Source organism: Natrix helvetica (assembly GCF_964273705.1).
Source record: "Natrix helvetica genome assembly, chromosome: 4".
NCBI classification, from domain to species: domain Eukaryota; kingdom Metazoa; phylum Chordata; class Lepidosauria; order Squamata; family Natricidae; genus Natrix; species Natrix helvetica.
In genome coordinates this window covers 53,479,335-53,495,352 of record NC_138550.1, presented here as the reverse complement: position 1 = coordinate 53,495,352, position 16,018 = coordinate 53,479,335, and the positions used below count along the sequence as shown (strand labels likewise).

Sequence of the window (16,018 nt, the reverse complement as noted above, 5' to 3'; positions counted from 1 at the left end):
GTATTAAAATAGGTATAGCAGGCCCAAATTGCTTATACAAATGCTATCTATTGGTCATTGAGAAATAGAATTTTGAGCCGTCTTGCCTAGGGAAACTGAATGGAGATTGTAAAGGGCAAAAAGGAGAAATAAAAGGAGTGGACATTTGTTCATGCAACACTGAGGTTCACTCATGATCAAAATTCCTAATCCAGTCTTGCATGAGCATGGTGAATTCTATTTTTCTCTATCCTGATTATTAGTCTAAGCAGATATTAAGAATTAACAGGTAAACTATACATTTATTTTTCCACAGCACCTGAAGCAATGGGTGGAAACTTGTCAGAGGGAGATCCAGTGTGGATATAATGAAGAATTTCCTGATAGTGAGAACGATTAATAAATGGAACTGCTTGCCTCCAGGATTTGGGGGTGTTCTGTCTCTGGAGGTTTTCAAGAAATAATTGGCCAACCATTTGTCTGGGATAGTATAAGGACCCCTGTCTTGGGCAGAGGATTGGACTAGAAGACCTCCAAGGTCCCTTCCAGCCTGATATTTCTATGATTCTATGTAAAACTCAAAGTTTTCTCAAAGAGGCATAAGGCTCTCTAGTGAAGATTCCCCCTGCCTCAGATAGACTAAAGATTGATTATTTCAGATAGCCATCTGTTTTATTTGATATATCAGTATATTGGTTTTAAAATATATTGTGACTATGGTTATGTGAATTGTAATGTTATATTGGGGTACTGATCCAATCTTTTGAAACTGATTCTGATATGTATTTGATTTTGCAACATATGTATGTTTTTACTAAAAACAGATAAAAGAGATTTGCCTTAGATAATGATGTCAAGATACATTTCTGTGGATCTATGTCACAGAAATCTCAGTTTGGGATACTGAGACGCTTTTAAAATTCTCAGTATCCCAAGCTGGTAAACATAAGGGCTTAATAAACACAGACTTACATTAAAAGATACCGAGCAATCGTTGCAAGAAATATACATGCAGGTACTTCACCAATCTATTTGGGAGACTGAAAGATAGAATTCCTTGACTAAGTGTTGAAGGAAATGCTACCGAGAATGCACTCAACAAAAATTTCCTCAGTTCTGCTAACAGTGAAGTATGTATGTACAAATAAGAGAAAACATGGGCATGGAAAAGTATCATATACCCAACATTTATTCTTCTGTTTCCCAAATTGTTTTTCTTGGCTTGACCATTTACTTGTAGAACCGATGCAGAATTATTTGTATTCCAGATAACTATTCAGGCCACTCCTTAGTTGGCGAGGAGTATTTATTTAGCTGCTGCTAGAAATTGGATGCTTGTTAAAACAGATTCTTGATCTGAACATCAAGGGTTCTTAACAAAATCATGATTGTTGTTGTGCTGAATCACAATTTGTTTTTCAAACTTCCTAATTCTACAAAGAATTTGGCCACGCTGTGTAAAAGTCAGTTATTTGGAACAAAGTCAAAGGACTCCTTTGCCTTTGGAATTGAATCAGTCAATCTCTAAACTGTGATATCCTTATTTAACTGCATGATCAATTCATGTGCAGTCCTCTCTGCCCAAATTATGGTCATTAGGACATAAATCAGTATTCAATTACAAAGCTGTATTTCTGCTTGGCATGTTTTAAATGCAGAAGGTTCTGAGAATAAATTAAAAAAACAGAAGGGAGGGTGACATTCTCTTACTTTAACAAAGTCCTTGAAGTCAGGCGCTTCATCTGTTTTCTGTTGTATGAGTGCTGCCCCATTAAGCTGGCAGCTGCAGAATCGAATGTAGGGCTGCATGTGAGGAAGCTGTGCAGTTAGGATATCACCGATCATTTTAACTGGCATTCTTTCACCTGACATCTTTTTACGAACTCGCAGTGCTCTAAAAAGCCAAAAGTAAAACAGATATCCGGTTAGGTATTTGATTTAATCCCTTTACTAATATCCCATAAATCAGGGGTGTCCAAACTTGGGAACTTTAAGACTTGTGGACTTCAACTTCCAGAATTCCCCAGCCAGCCATGGCTGGCTGGGGAATTCTGGGAGTTGAAGTCCACAAGTCTTAAAGTTCCCAAGTTTGGACACCCCTGCCCTAATGGGATTGGTCTGCCTCAACCACATTAGCAGAAAGGGTATGATTCCATTGGTCAAGGAATTCTGGCTGACAGGGTCTAGAAGAAAACTTTTTTCTGCCATGGCTCCTGCCCTCTGGAAAAATGCTCACCAAGACAATCTTCCCCCTATCATTTTGGCCTTCCAAAAGGGCCTGGTAGCCTAGATCTGCCAATTGGTCTGGTGAGGATGTGTCATACTGGAGGTAACTCCACTTTCATTCCCTATGTATCTTGCTCCCTTCCTTGTCAGGTTTGTTAATTTTAAGTCAATTTTAACGTTAATAATGTTAATGATTTATCTTATTGCATTTAGTTGGTTGAAAGTCACCTAGAATCAAAAGGTGTTTCATGTGCAGTACATGTTTATACACACACACACTCAATTTTTGAACACATTTTCCTAGTATTAGAGTTATGATTCAAATATAGATTGAGAAATTGGCTGGCTGGGGAATTCTGGGAGTTGAAGTCCACAAGTCTTAAAGTTCCCAAGTTTGGACACCCCTGCCATAAATCAAAGTATTAGAATATCAACAGTTGGAGGCCCTCCAGTAGGAAAAACTTTTTGAAGCAGGAGAACTTTCTGAAAATGCAGGGATTAACAACCTGAATCCTATTTCTGCTGGTCTGGGAGTTTCCTCTGATCATTGCAATGGTTTCCTTCCATTATGAGGAGAGAAAACTTGGAAACTATGGCAAAAGGTATGAAGTAAATGTATCTGTCAGAAAACAAAGAACCTGGAAATTTTCACAGAACCTGCCCACCTATAATGTGGCTTTACCTTCAGAAATATCAGAACTTTTCAGTTGCCTAAAACAGGGGTCCCCAAACCCTGGCTGGGGCCCATTCAGAACTGGGTCATGGAAGCAGCAAGTGAAAGGGGTGGGCTATCTTTTGCTGGCCATGCACCACATTTGATATTTTTTTAGCGCAGCAACCCCAACCTTTGCGGCTTTGCAAAACCATCCTGTCTCCCCCCACCCACACAGACACAGTTGGTCTGCAAAATGGTGAAAAAAACCATCATTTTAATTTCTATATTTTTCCTTTCAAGGAAATAGAAAGATTCCCCAACATATTACGATACTGACCAAAGTATGTTTACAAAATAACTTACTTCAATAGTTTAATATTGCACATAATAAGTTCTTTCCAGTTTACAAAAATCATAGCGACTTCTTTTTCTGTCAGCAGTTCAGAGTCCATCAGTGGCTTCTGGAAGACCTGAAGATTTAAATAAACAATTTAGAGAACTTACCGGTACTCTGTACTTCATTTGTGCTCTCAGCTTAAGTGTTCTGAAAACATCATTTCCTGTATCACCTTGATAATTTTATAGGATCTAATATAGTCAAAGATCAGCACTTTTAAATCTCGGTGATTGCATCAGAAGATGTTAAATACACTAGCTGCTTAACTCAAAGTAGCCAAAACACAATTACATGAATAAGAAGCCTTGCAAGCATCAGGAAAATGTACCATTGGGCTCGAGTTCTAATTCAGGAAAAAAGGCACTTTAAGATCATTATATACAATACAATAGCAGAGTTAGAAGGGACCTTGGAGGTCTTCTAGTCCAACCCCCTGCCTTGGCAGGAAACCCTTTACCATTTCAGACAAATGGCTATCCAACATCTTCTTAAAGACTTTCAATGTTGGGGCATTCACAACTTCTGGAAGCAAGCTGTTCCACTGATTAATTGTTCTGTCAGGAAGTTTCTCCTCAGTTCTAAGTTGCTTCTCTCCTTGATTAGTTTCCACCCATTGCTTCTTGTTCTACCCTCAGGTGCTTTGGAGAATAGTTTGACTCCCTCTTCTTTGTGGCAACCCCTGAGATATTGGAACACTGCTATCATGTCTCCCCTAGTCCTTCTTTTCATTAAACTAGTTCCTGCAACTGTTCTTCATATGTTTTAGTCTCCAGTCCCCTAATCATCTTTGTTGCTCTTCTCTGCACTCATCTTCTTAAAGACTTTCAATGTTGGGGCATTCACAACTTCTGGAAGCAAGCTGTTCCACTGATTAATTGTTCTAACTGTCAGGAAGTTTCTCCTCAGTTCTAAGTTGCTTCTCTCCTTGATTAGTTTCCACCCATTGCTTCTTGTTCTACCCTCAGGTGCTTTGGAGAATAGTTTGACTCCCTCTTCTTTGTGGCAACCCCTGAGATATTGGAACACTGCTATCATGTCTCCCCTAGTCCTTCTTTTCATTAAACTAGACATACCCAGTTCCTGCAACTGTTCTTCATATGTTTTAGTCTCCAGTCCCCTAATCATCTTTGTTGCTCTTCTCTGCACTCTTTCTAGAAGCTCCACATCTTTTCTACATTGTGGCAACCAAAACTGAATATAGGCAAAGATTATCTATGTCCCATAGGTACACCTTATTTATGTTAAATCTAGCAAATAATAAACAAATCTGGGGAAGTGTTTTTAATAATGAACAATTAAGCTCACCTCTGTTACTAATTGTAAATCATTCACATAATTCTCCTCTGTTACTATGAGTTCATGAATGTACCCTTGCCGTTTCCTTTCTGTAGGTGTCAACATGTCTAGAAGATGCAAATCGGCACACCCTGAAAAACACAAGGAAAGAGGTACTATTTATTGTTTTGATTATTAACAAAATTATGCATAAAATCCACATGATGATGTTTACTTATTGATTGCTATTGAAACTGCAAATAACTCAAACTTCATTCTCTTTCAAATATGTTCCATTTTAATGCTATAATGTTACTAAATCTGAGAAATGTATCCAAATTGAACAATTTCAGATTATAGAAGTTAATTTAACATGATTGAATGATTCATATATAAGCATATAAATGCTTTCTAAAGCATTAAACAGCACTACAGTAAAACGTGTTCGCCATTACTTTACCAAACTGCAAATATTAACATTTTGAAAAAATGTGCTTTTATACTTTTGAATTGAAATATATGCTCTATTCACACAGTAACCAAAGGAGAAAATAGAAACATTTTGCTTAAAAGATTAGCACCTCATAGTTTCCACAATGTGTGTGTGCATACAGCAATTAAGAACACTGTACTCCAATTTGTACGTATATATAAATATTTATTTATATTCTTTCATTAAAATATTGATTAACTGGAAAACCAGGTTTCTATATAGTTTTGTAGATTTTGTTTATAGGACAGAATTTGAATTAATGAGCAGCACCAGATCAGGCATTTTAAGTAAGGCAGCTTACCACCTTAGTCAAAATGAAACCTATTTTAGTTGATTACCAGCTAAAACATGTTTTTGTAAACATTCCTTTGCCCAGCAATACTCTGTATGTACTTCTTTGATTGATTTATATCTCGCATTTCTTACAGGAACTCAAGATATCATTCATTCACGAACTCCATTTTTACCCCAAAGTCCTTCCAACGCGCCCTAAAAAGTTGGCTTTTCCAGCAAGCCGGCCTGGCCTGTTAATTTTAACTTATTTTAAATGTATTGTCTTTTAAATTCGCTTTGGTTTTTTTGGATATGTATTTAATTATTTTTTTTAGTTTTGGGATGTGTGTTTTTTTAATGTTGTACGCCGCCCTGAGTCCTTTTGGAGAAGGGTGGCATATAAATCCAAACAAACAAACAAACAAACAAAATTCCTTTGTGAAGTACCGGTAAGTTGAGCCAAGAATGAGTGAGTAGTCCAGAGTCATTTGCATACAAATATACAATATGCCCAGGAAGATATATACTCTGAAGCAATCAGATACTATTAAGTTCACTTTTCAGTTTGGAAAACATATTTTTATTGTTAACATCCTTTGTTTTAGTTTAGTTTTACGTTGCTCCCCTGCTTTGCTCATCTATATCTTAGTTTCTTTTTTCAAGTTGGCATTTCATTATCTATATATTTTTTATACTCTGATAGTTAGAGCATTCTGTGGTTCTCAAAAGCCTTGGGTGCCTCCAGAGACATTAAAAAGTTCATGGCTTGATAGAAATCACATTAATTGGGTTTAATTTGAATTACCTTTACATATAAGCAAAATGAAACAAATGTAATTGTGTCCTGACCTCGTTCATAAATCTGAAGTCCCTCCCAATCTGCCTCTTGAAAGTCAAAAATCTCAGCCCAAGAAAGTGAAGGTTGTCTAGCTTCTTTCCAAATTAGTGAATGCTGCATTAAAACCTGGCATACAAATCAACAAAATGTCAACAGTTGACTGAGGTATATAGAAAAAGCTTCCTAGGCCCAATGCCTATAACTCCACCATTATTTCTGAATCTCTTAAAGCTTCTACTACTGGTCAAGTAGACCAATGGTCTGACTTAGTATGAGGCAGTTTCTGAAGATCCAGTGTGAATAATAAGAAACATAATAATCATAAAGCTTTTGGAAGAAATGCCCAAAACTAGAAAAATGGGTATTGTCTAATGTGTGTAAGAATATAAGCAACCTTATCTACTATTAAAATAATGTACTAATGACAACTAGCCAATTACCACCTGACAGGAGGCCGAATACAAACTTATAATGATTGCTAAAGAAGGAATGTTGAAATACTATTTAAGCTTTAAAGTTTACACCAATTCAAGATGTTGGTTATGACCCTTTAAAATTTTTGGCATGGGTCCAGACCATCTGAGGAATCACCTCACCCCAATGGAATTAGCTCACCCCACTTATTCCACAGAAGACCCCACTCAAGGAATTCTGATTAATGAGGTCTAGGAAAAGGGCCTCAGACCAGGGGTGAAACGCAGCAGGTTCTGACAGACTCTGGAGAACCGGTAGCGAAAATTATGAGTAGTTTGGAGAACTGGCAAATACCACCTCTGGCTGGCCCAAAGTGGGGTGAGAATGGGGATTTTGCAGTATCCTTCCCCTGCCACGCCCACCAAGCCACGCCCACAGAACCGGTAGTAAAAAAAAAATGAATTTAACCACTGCCTCAGACCCTAATGAGGGCTCATTCTATGCTTGCAGTAGCTAGTAGACTAGGAGAAAAAACCTACCACTAATCCACTTTGGTTTTTAATTTGTTTACTCTCTGCTTATTTTAATATTTAAATATTTCAACATTTTGTACTTGCTTTTACAATGCTGTAAACCACCCAGGGTCACTTGATAGTGAGATGGGCTGTATATAAATTTAGTTAATTAATTAAGACTTTTACTCAATGATATTAGAATCCAATATTTTTTCTTAATTACATTTTAAAGTAGCCTTTCTCAGGTTGCTGGATTCCTTAACAATATGTGATACTTAGTTGAACAGTGGAAATGATTAAGAATTCTTAGGCATTTTGTAATTTTGCTTTTCAGAGACGCCTTACTTCCATTTGGAGCTCTAATGCGTAATGTATCATGTTAGTTAGGTTTTGCGTGTTTGAGGGTTTGCTCAAATTGGTTGTCACTTTATTAGTGAACTCAACTAATACTTTACTCTCTAGTTGAGGTGGACAACATTATCAGATCCCATTGTCCTACAGAAAGATTTGTGTTGAAAACCATGACATTGTTATTGTTTAATAACAAACATATTCCATGTTCAATAATATACCTGAAAAATATGGTTGAAAAAATATGCTCCCTTTTTTATAGCTTTCAATTTTTGGTGTTGCTTTTAGAACTGCTTCTTTTTTACCAGAAACACATTTTTTTAAGAAGCAACACTGGCTTCCTTGATATTAAAATGCTGAGAAGTACTGCTAATAAATAAATTAAAAACTGAAGAAATATCACATTAGGCAATGAACCAACACATCTTTCCCATGGTACGAGTCGAATTATTTAGCTTAACAGTAACTAGCCTTGGATATTAAAAGAAAACAAGGCAACATGTAAAAATTGACTACTATTAATTTCTTAGAATCATAAGGCTCTAGCAAATTGAAAGCATCTGGAAATCTTCCTCCACTTTCTTTTTGCTGTAGACCTTAGAAAGCTGATGTTTGATACACAGACAGCTAATAATCTACCCAAGTTTATACTTGTTAAATCCATCTGACATTATTACCAGCCTGCCATAACTGAACGTAGTGAATGTAGCTACAGTATAATGAAGGTGGTTTGCATTAGGCTCTTTGATTTTTTTGGAACTACCAGCCTGATTACTAGCATCCTTTTCTGTTCCATTTTTCACGCACTGCCTTAATTTCTTCTCACTGCAGGATAGATGAGATTCCATGGTGTAATTTGAGTTTAACCTCCATTTTAACCACTTTGTGCTCACCATAACATTCAGATTGTCTTCCTTTTTGCTGCTTAGAGGAGTACAATTTATTGCGCACAGCAGTGAATTGCTGCTTCCTGAAGAATCCTGGTAACCTTTTAGATCTGGCTTATAATATAAAGATACACTTTTCACTGTATGAGAATGTCTATTCTGCTAAAAAAGTCAACTCTACCAGACCATAGATCTATTGTATATGATGATTTCATTTTCTGCTGTCCATCAGCTATTCCAAAATTAGGCATCAAATTTAAGTTATAAAATATCATAATTTCATTTGTCTGCGGAATGGTAATCCTACAAAATGACTTTGAAAGGAACATTCACCTTTACATTAAAATGAAATTACAATACAGTTTCCTGCTGGCTATTTTTTTCGGTTTTCTCCATTATTCTTAGATATAATCTAAAACTAATATTGATAGAACACAAATGTTAAGCTTCAAACAGGAACCATGGCAAAAGAAACTGAAAAGAGTAAAACGTTAATTCCAGAGACTTCTACAAATATATCCAAATTCTTCTTTCTCCTCCTATTTTCTCCATAATAATCCTGTGAGATGAGTTAGGGTGAGAAAAAACAACTGATCCAAAGTCATCCAACTAGCTTTTATTCCTAGAGTGGGACTAGAACTCACAGTCTCCTGGCTTCTAACCTGTTGCTTAACTACATTCTATCAGCATTTGCAGGACCTCAACTCCAAACACCATCCTTTTCTGGCCTCCTTTGGGTTGCGGGATCGCATCCTGCCACAGACATCCCTGCGACCAATCCGCTCTCACAGGGAGGGACTTCTCCTGGTGCCGTCCACCAGGCAATGCCAACGGGCGACGCCTAGGAGTAGGGCCTTCTCTGTGATGGGCCCAACCCTCTGGAATGACCTCCCCCCCCGACATTGGAACCACCACCGACTTCCGCTCCTTCCGACAAAAACTCACCTGTTCCGATTAGCTGGCCTGGCACATTCATAACTTCTACCTCCTGGCAGATATATTTTAACTGGTGTTTTAGGGGAACTGTTTTTAAATTTAACTTATGGGGTATTTTTTAGGGGTTTTTTAAAACTATATTTTAGATACTTTACTTAGATGTACAGTTCTTCTTTTCACCTCCTCCATAACTATTTAATTATTTAATTATTCATGTTATGTATTTTTTATGTATTGACTGTATACCGCCCTGAGTCCCTTCTGGGAGAGGGGGCAGTCTATAAGTGCAAATAAAGTAAAGTAAAGTAAAGCAAGTCACCAGAAAAAGAGGTCTCCCCAAGACAGATATTTATTTAAAGGAAAAAGACCACAATTTCAAATGTTATTACTGCAGTATAACTTTGTTTCTAGTAAATAAACCACCTTCTCTTTGGATTCCTTGTTAGGTTTCCTTCAGTCTCGTCCCACTTTATTAAACATAATTTCCACTTGCACTATATGGTCATATTTTGATATTTTAGATCAGTGTTTCTCAAACTTGGCGACTTTAAGTCCTGTGGACTTCAACTCCCAGAATTCCCCAGCCAGCTATGCTGGCTGGGGGATTCTGGGAGTTGAAGTCCACAGGACTTAAAGTCGCCAAGTTTGAGAAACACTGTTTTAGATTATATGCAGTAAATTAAGAATGTATCCACTATTTTTAAAAAATTGTTGCATGAATGTTTTATCGGGCTAACATTAAATCCATGTTATTAAATCCTAGGTTATAGAAACAATTAAAGTTCTATGTTGGTCTATGACCATAATGAAGATTTGATTTGAATAAAACTTGGTGTACTTCCCATTATTTCATAAAATTACAAGAGTAATTTTAATAGCTCCTTAAAGCTAATCAGTTTGATTCAATTATAGCTTCACAAAGTACTGTGTGCCTTCTAATCATTTCTTGACAGTCCTCCATTTCTAACATTCAGCACCATCTCTTCCCTATTTATAGAGCTATCTTTATACAGTAACAGTTAGGCATGATTCAGTGGATATTTTTGAATTATGTATAGAAATTGTTTTCATCTTATGACTTTGTAGATTAATAGATCACATCCTCCTCTTTTGATTTGTATGAATATTGTAAGCAGAAGCTATTCATTCTTAATACAAAAGAATATTATTATTATTGTGATTTTTTTGGATGTTAATTTTATCACCCTAGCAAATACGTCAATTTTAGATGAGAATTGCAATGAATTAATATTTGCAAGTGTGCCATTTTCAGTGTGCTTTATTAGAAGGCAACTGGCTCGTGAGTTCCTCTCATTCCTCTGTCTTGCTAGTCAAGAATCCAACGAAGAGATGGTAGGTGAGAACAAATACATTCTCATCAGGCCCAATACATTTTAATAAAATACTGAAAATTCCTCCTTTCAAATGTAAAGATATTGAAGGTGAGGAAATTGCTTCTAAACACAACATACTTCATTGGGTTATTGATCAAAAATGTAACATAGAAATCAAAACAGAAATATCTCTTCACCTCTTGTTGTTCATTTTAATTTTTATTTCTTTCTTTTATAGGTTTACAAATATTATCCACTTTTAGTCTTAATTGTATCAGATGGATTTATTATAAGTGAAATGAAATATACTGGGAGAGAAATTCTCAGGATCCATGTGATTTATTTCTGTATTACAAACATGTTTTAAATTGGTTCATAATTATATTGAAAAAGATATCATTTATTGTATTTTTCTATTATCTGAAGTTATGTCACCCCATATAAGATTTCTTGTTCCTTAAATTCTACACTACTCTTTCTGAAAGACATTAAAAAAATTTCTACTGAAGTTTCAGTTTCTTCTGGCTATAAAACTATGAAGGATATATAAAATAATGTAATTTACTTAGAAGTAAGGTAAAGGTTCTCCTCGCACATATGTGCTAGTTGTTCCTGACTCCACGGGGTGGTGCTCATCTCCGTTTCACAGCTGAAGAGCCAGTGCTGTCCGAAAACATCTCTGTGGTCATGACTAAATGCCAAAGGTGCACAGAATGCTGTTACCTTCCCACCAAAGGAGGTTCCTATTTTTCTACTTGCATTTTTACATGCTTTCGAACTGCTAGGTTGGCAGAAGCTGGGACAAGTAATTCGTTACACGGCGCCAGGGATTCGAATTGCCAACTGCCAATCTTTCTGATTGAAAAGCTCAGCATCTTAGCCACTGTGCCACCGTGTCCCTTCTTAGCCGCTGAGCCACCATGTCCCTTACTTAGAAGTAATCCCCCTCCCCAAATATAATCTATTGTCTTCCAATGCAAAAATGCATGAACAATCAAATTTTGGTTCTTAGATTGGTTATCATTTGCTTGAAATTTCATTTGTAAAATAGCACCCTGGCCAGCTCCTACCCCATTCTACCTTTGCTTAAGAATCATAGGGCGTTGAAAATATACATCTGGCTTAATGTACTTTCAGACTTGCAAGATTCTGTTAAAAATTCTACTATAAAGTAGAATTAGCTCATTTGGCCATGTTTCCTCTTTGGGCTACCTTGCAAAGCTAACATCAGTTTTGCAAGACTGAAAGTATATTTCTTCCTCCCCATCCTTTTTACAGCCCAGGAAATGTGGGAGGGTCTCTTCTGAGCCTCTTACCCCATCCACATTCCTTGTGGGGGCTAAGTTGCTTTTTATCAGTCCATTCCCTTGGCTGCATTTCTTTGTCTGTCTCCCAAAGTTATTTCCAAATACCATATTACAATCACACACATCATTTCAATCGTATCATTTATTTATTTAAATGATTTAGGTTACCATCCCTCTTATGCATCATAACCCCTGGGCAGCTTGTACACGATAATACAGTAAAAAGCATGAAAACTAACACAAAAACACCCAATGCCTCCCAAAAACAATACACCCCCCAAATCCAGAAATAACTTTAATGAGTTGAAAAGCTGGGTCTTCAAAGTTCTTTGGAAAATGAGGGGCCTATTGGACCCCAAAAGGGAAGGTGCTCCAAAGAGCAGGGAATGCTATAATGTTCAAAGGTGTTAAGAGAGGTGAATTACTGCTATCCCATTCATACTATAGGGCATATATTAATGCTGTCTCCATGCAAGATCCCGATAATCCGTTTCCTTTGGGGCTTTATCTTTATATTGATTGTATCCTGATTGCTTATTTGTACCCTATGACTATCATTAAGTTTGTACCTTATGATTCTTGACGAATGTATCTTGTCTTTTTATATATACTCAGAGCTTATGCACTAAAGACAAATTCCTTGTAGGTCCAATCACACTTGGCCAATAAAGAAATCTATTCCATTCTATTCTATTGAGCCAAACCACTTTTTCCACAACCCTTCCCGCAAAGGGGATATTGGAGGTAGGTCAATAGATGTCCAGTATGTATGAGCTGAGGAATGGTATCTTGAGGATTTCTATTACTGCCTTTTTTTAAGGAATAACAATGACTCTCTGAAATATGCATTTACCAACCCAAACTTGCTCATGTAAGATAGATTCAATTTAATGTGCATATTACCGAGTTAGGTAATATAATAATTAATACTCAACAACCAATCAAGTCTACCTGAATACCTAGTACATTCATGGTTTAACGGGCTCTAAATTATGTTTCTTACCCCACCAATCAATGATTTTTACTAAACTCCTAAGGAATGAGTGTATAAAGATATCTAAGAAAAAAGCCCACTAAAATGCACAAAAGAATCTTAACATGTTGACTGTGAAAATAACTGAATGTTTCACCATGGAATAAAGTGCAGATATACATGGGCCATTTGGAAAATGGCCCTAACGCAATAGTGAGATTCTTTAGTCCACAATGGTGGATTAAATTTCTATGCTTCAAGAAATTAATTGTTTACATAGAACCCTGATGGCGAGCCTATGGCATGCATGCCACAGGTGGCATGCAAAGCCCTCTAGTCACGCCAGCCGTCGCCCCAGCCGAGCTCCACCACGCATGCACGCATACCTCCCACTGGCCAGCTGGTCTTTGGGTCTCTGCTGCGCATGCGCGGGGGTGGGGCACGAGGGGGACGCACACAAGCATGTGGGGGGTAGGATGCATGTGCGGGGGGCACTTGCACTGCATTTTGGGGTTCGTGCATGTGCGTGCACCCCCATGCCCCATTTTGAGCCTGGAATGCCTACTGCACCAACCTGGAATCCAAAAGGGGATGTGGCTGCGCAAGACACCCCCCACCCTGTGCCCCATTTTGGGCCTGGAAAGCCTCCTGCACCAACCTGGAAGCCAAAACAGTGTACGCGGGTTGCCACATGAGCCCCCTCCCCCCATGCCCCATTTTGGGCCTGGGAAACTCCTGCACCAACCTGGAAGCCAAAAATGGGCGAGGGGGGGCAGGGCGCATGTGCAGGGGATGCATGTGCATGCTGGGAGTGAGGCACATGCACGGGGGCACTCACATTGCATTCTGCAGTTTCACACGCACGCTTTGGGCACTCGGCACCAAAAAGGTTAGCCATCACTGACATAGAATATAGTGAAAATTCAAAGTTGAAATGCAAGTTTATTCCAATCTTTTAGTTCCTCAGTGGTGGCAACAGTAATAGTGCAGTTTTCAATGATGACAATAATTATTCAAGTAAATAGAATAAAAATAGAATGAATCCAGGGTTCATTCCTTTCCCACTGGCAGTTCCCACACTGATATTCTTCCCTTAGAGAACATTCTAGGAATAATTGGGCTTGTCTTCAAACTTACTTAATACCGTATTTAGATCCTGTGCTTTTTAAAAAAAAAAAAACTCTCATTTAAGACATTTTGGAACTGGCTCTATCAGTAGATTCATTAAACAAGCTTTAATTTATATTGCAACAAATGCAAAAGCTGGCTACATAGTTGCTAGGAAATGAAGAAATAACTTCCACACAGAGGTAAAGAAATATTTTTAAAGTATGTAGCAGCTTTTGAGAAACATGGTCTTGGAGAATGCTATCTTCAAGAAAAAATAGCCTTAAATTTTAATCTGATAAAAACTGGAATATATACTCAGAGATGGAAAGTTAGTATTGGCCATGTTGGCAATCCAGCAATGCTGACACTTTGGATGCATGTTGAAAAACAACCAGCTGTACTTGGAAATTAAAACAAGCCACTGCTGATGGCCTCTGATACTGCAACTGAAATATGGGGAATTCCTTTGAGATTAGTGTCACTAAGCTAAATTCAATAGATACGCAGGAACAAGAACACAGAGACATTTAGTCTAGCTTTTATAGGAAGAATTTAATTATCTATACATGTAGCTAATTGTAAAGACTGTATTACAATTGTTAAAGCTGCAGGTTTTTATATATTTATATATTTTACATTCATACCAATGAAAATACTGAAGTGCAAGTGTATAAGGAGCTTCTCTTGTTCTTTGCACCATGTGAATGGACATAAGGAATTACAACATTGCCAGCAGAAAATTTAGATAAAATACATAAACAAACAGAAAAAGTTAAGGTTATTAGTAAAGTTGCTATATTGTGCTTCAGGCATAGGGCTTTCCTTCCTATGTGCTGGCTGCACCAGATATTTAATTGAGAGCTAATAACTAATATTTAAAAGACAAACATAGCTTAGGCTACAACACATCTACATAAAAAATTAACTGTAAGCTCCACTTAATGTTATTTGTATAAATTCCACAGTCTAGTTTAAAAAAAATGTAAACATTGGAAATTAATTGCAGAAAGGTATTTCTATACATTCTTTTGTCAAAATAAGATACTTGCTTAAAGGGTCTGTTCCATAGTCATTAAATTACAGTGATGATAAAACTTCAACTTGAAAAGGCATGTTAATTCTCAAGAAATAGATAAATGCTATATTCTTTTATTTTTATATAAAAAGGCAAAAAAAACCCCAAAGAAATCTGAGACACAGAACAAAAAGGTGCTTATTATGTGTAGTTACAAATAAACGTGCAAAATATAAGGTAATGGGAATAACTGCATTATACACTTATATCCTTTCTTGCACATGGAAGGAAATTAACTTCTTGTCCATGATGTATTTACACACACACACACACACACACACACACACACACACACTAAAAGAACACCCAACATATAACAATACAAGGTACAAATACCTTAAGCTGAACTTTTAATTGAGCACATTTTAGTTTTCTTTAAACCAGACTAAATCCTGTTCTTTTAGTAGTACATAAAAAGGAAAAAGACAGACACCAGGTACACTGGACAAGTGAAAAACCAAACCAAACAAAAAATACAAGTCTCAGATTTATGGACATTTGCAACAATTTTAATAATACATGCAGCATTCCTTGATAGTGGGTCTTTTTGCAATAACAAAATTGCAATGACAAAAATGCTTGTTTAAAAGGCTAAAATAGGCATTTTAAAATATTTATACCCTTGAAAGCACCTATGCCAAGGTGAGAAATAGGTGGGTAACTATGAAAGCCACAAAAGGACCCACTATCCTGTGTTTTTGACTCTTTTTGTAATTTTGCTTCTACATCTTAGATATTAAGTTAAAAACATTGCGATTACATGCAACTAATGTAAAATGAGGTAAACTGCTCTGCAGTGTGTTCTTCTACTCAGAAGGCAGTAGATGATCATGCTGGAAGTCACATGATCAAGGCTGCATCTCCCATCATCCCTCTGGACAGTGATATGGGATAGTGGGTCTCTTTGAGGACTTTCAAGCCTGAGTGGGGGATGGACAACATATGATTCCTAGAAAAAGGAGGAAAACAACACATAAGCA

The 16,018-nt window shown here is 37.0% G+C and overlaps 2 protein-coding genes across 2 annotated transcripts in view; both read right to left on the bottom strand.

Annotated features, from left to right (window-relative positions):
* Positions 1–3,276, bottom strand: part of LOC309392146 (intersectin-1-like) — a gene marked incomplete at its 5' end in the record, with an annotated part of 14,713 nt that extends 11,437 nt beyond the window's left edge. The window contains 2 exons of the mRNA XM_081953144.1: positions 1,690–1,873; positions 3,224–3,276. Of these exons, the coding sequence (XP_081809270.1) occupies positions 1,690–1,873; positions 3,224–3,276 (237 nt within the window). The remainder of the gene's footprint in view (positions 1–1,689; positions 1,874–3,223) is intronic.
* Positions 3,277–14,489: 11,213 nt separating this feature from the next.
* Positions 14,490–16,018, bottom strand: part of ITSN1 (intersectin 1) — a 75,784-nt gene continuing 74,255 nt past the window's right edge. Inside the window, exon 30 of the mRNA XM_081952184.1 lies at positions 14,490–15,987. Coding sequence (XP_081808310.1) covers positions 15,986–15,987 — 2 coding nt within the window. The 3' untranslated portion in view covers positions 14,490–15,985. The remainder of the gene's footprint in view (positions 15,988–16,018) is intronic.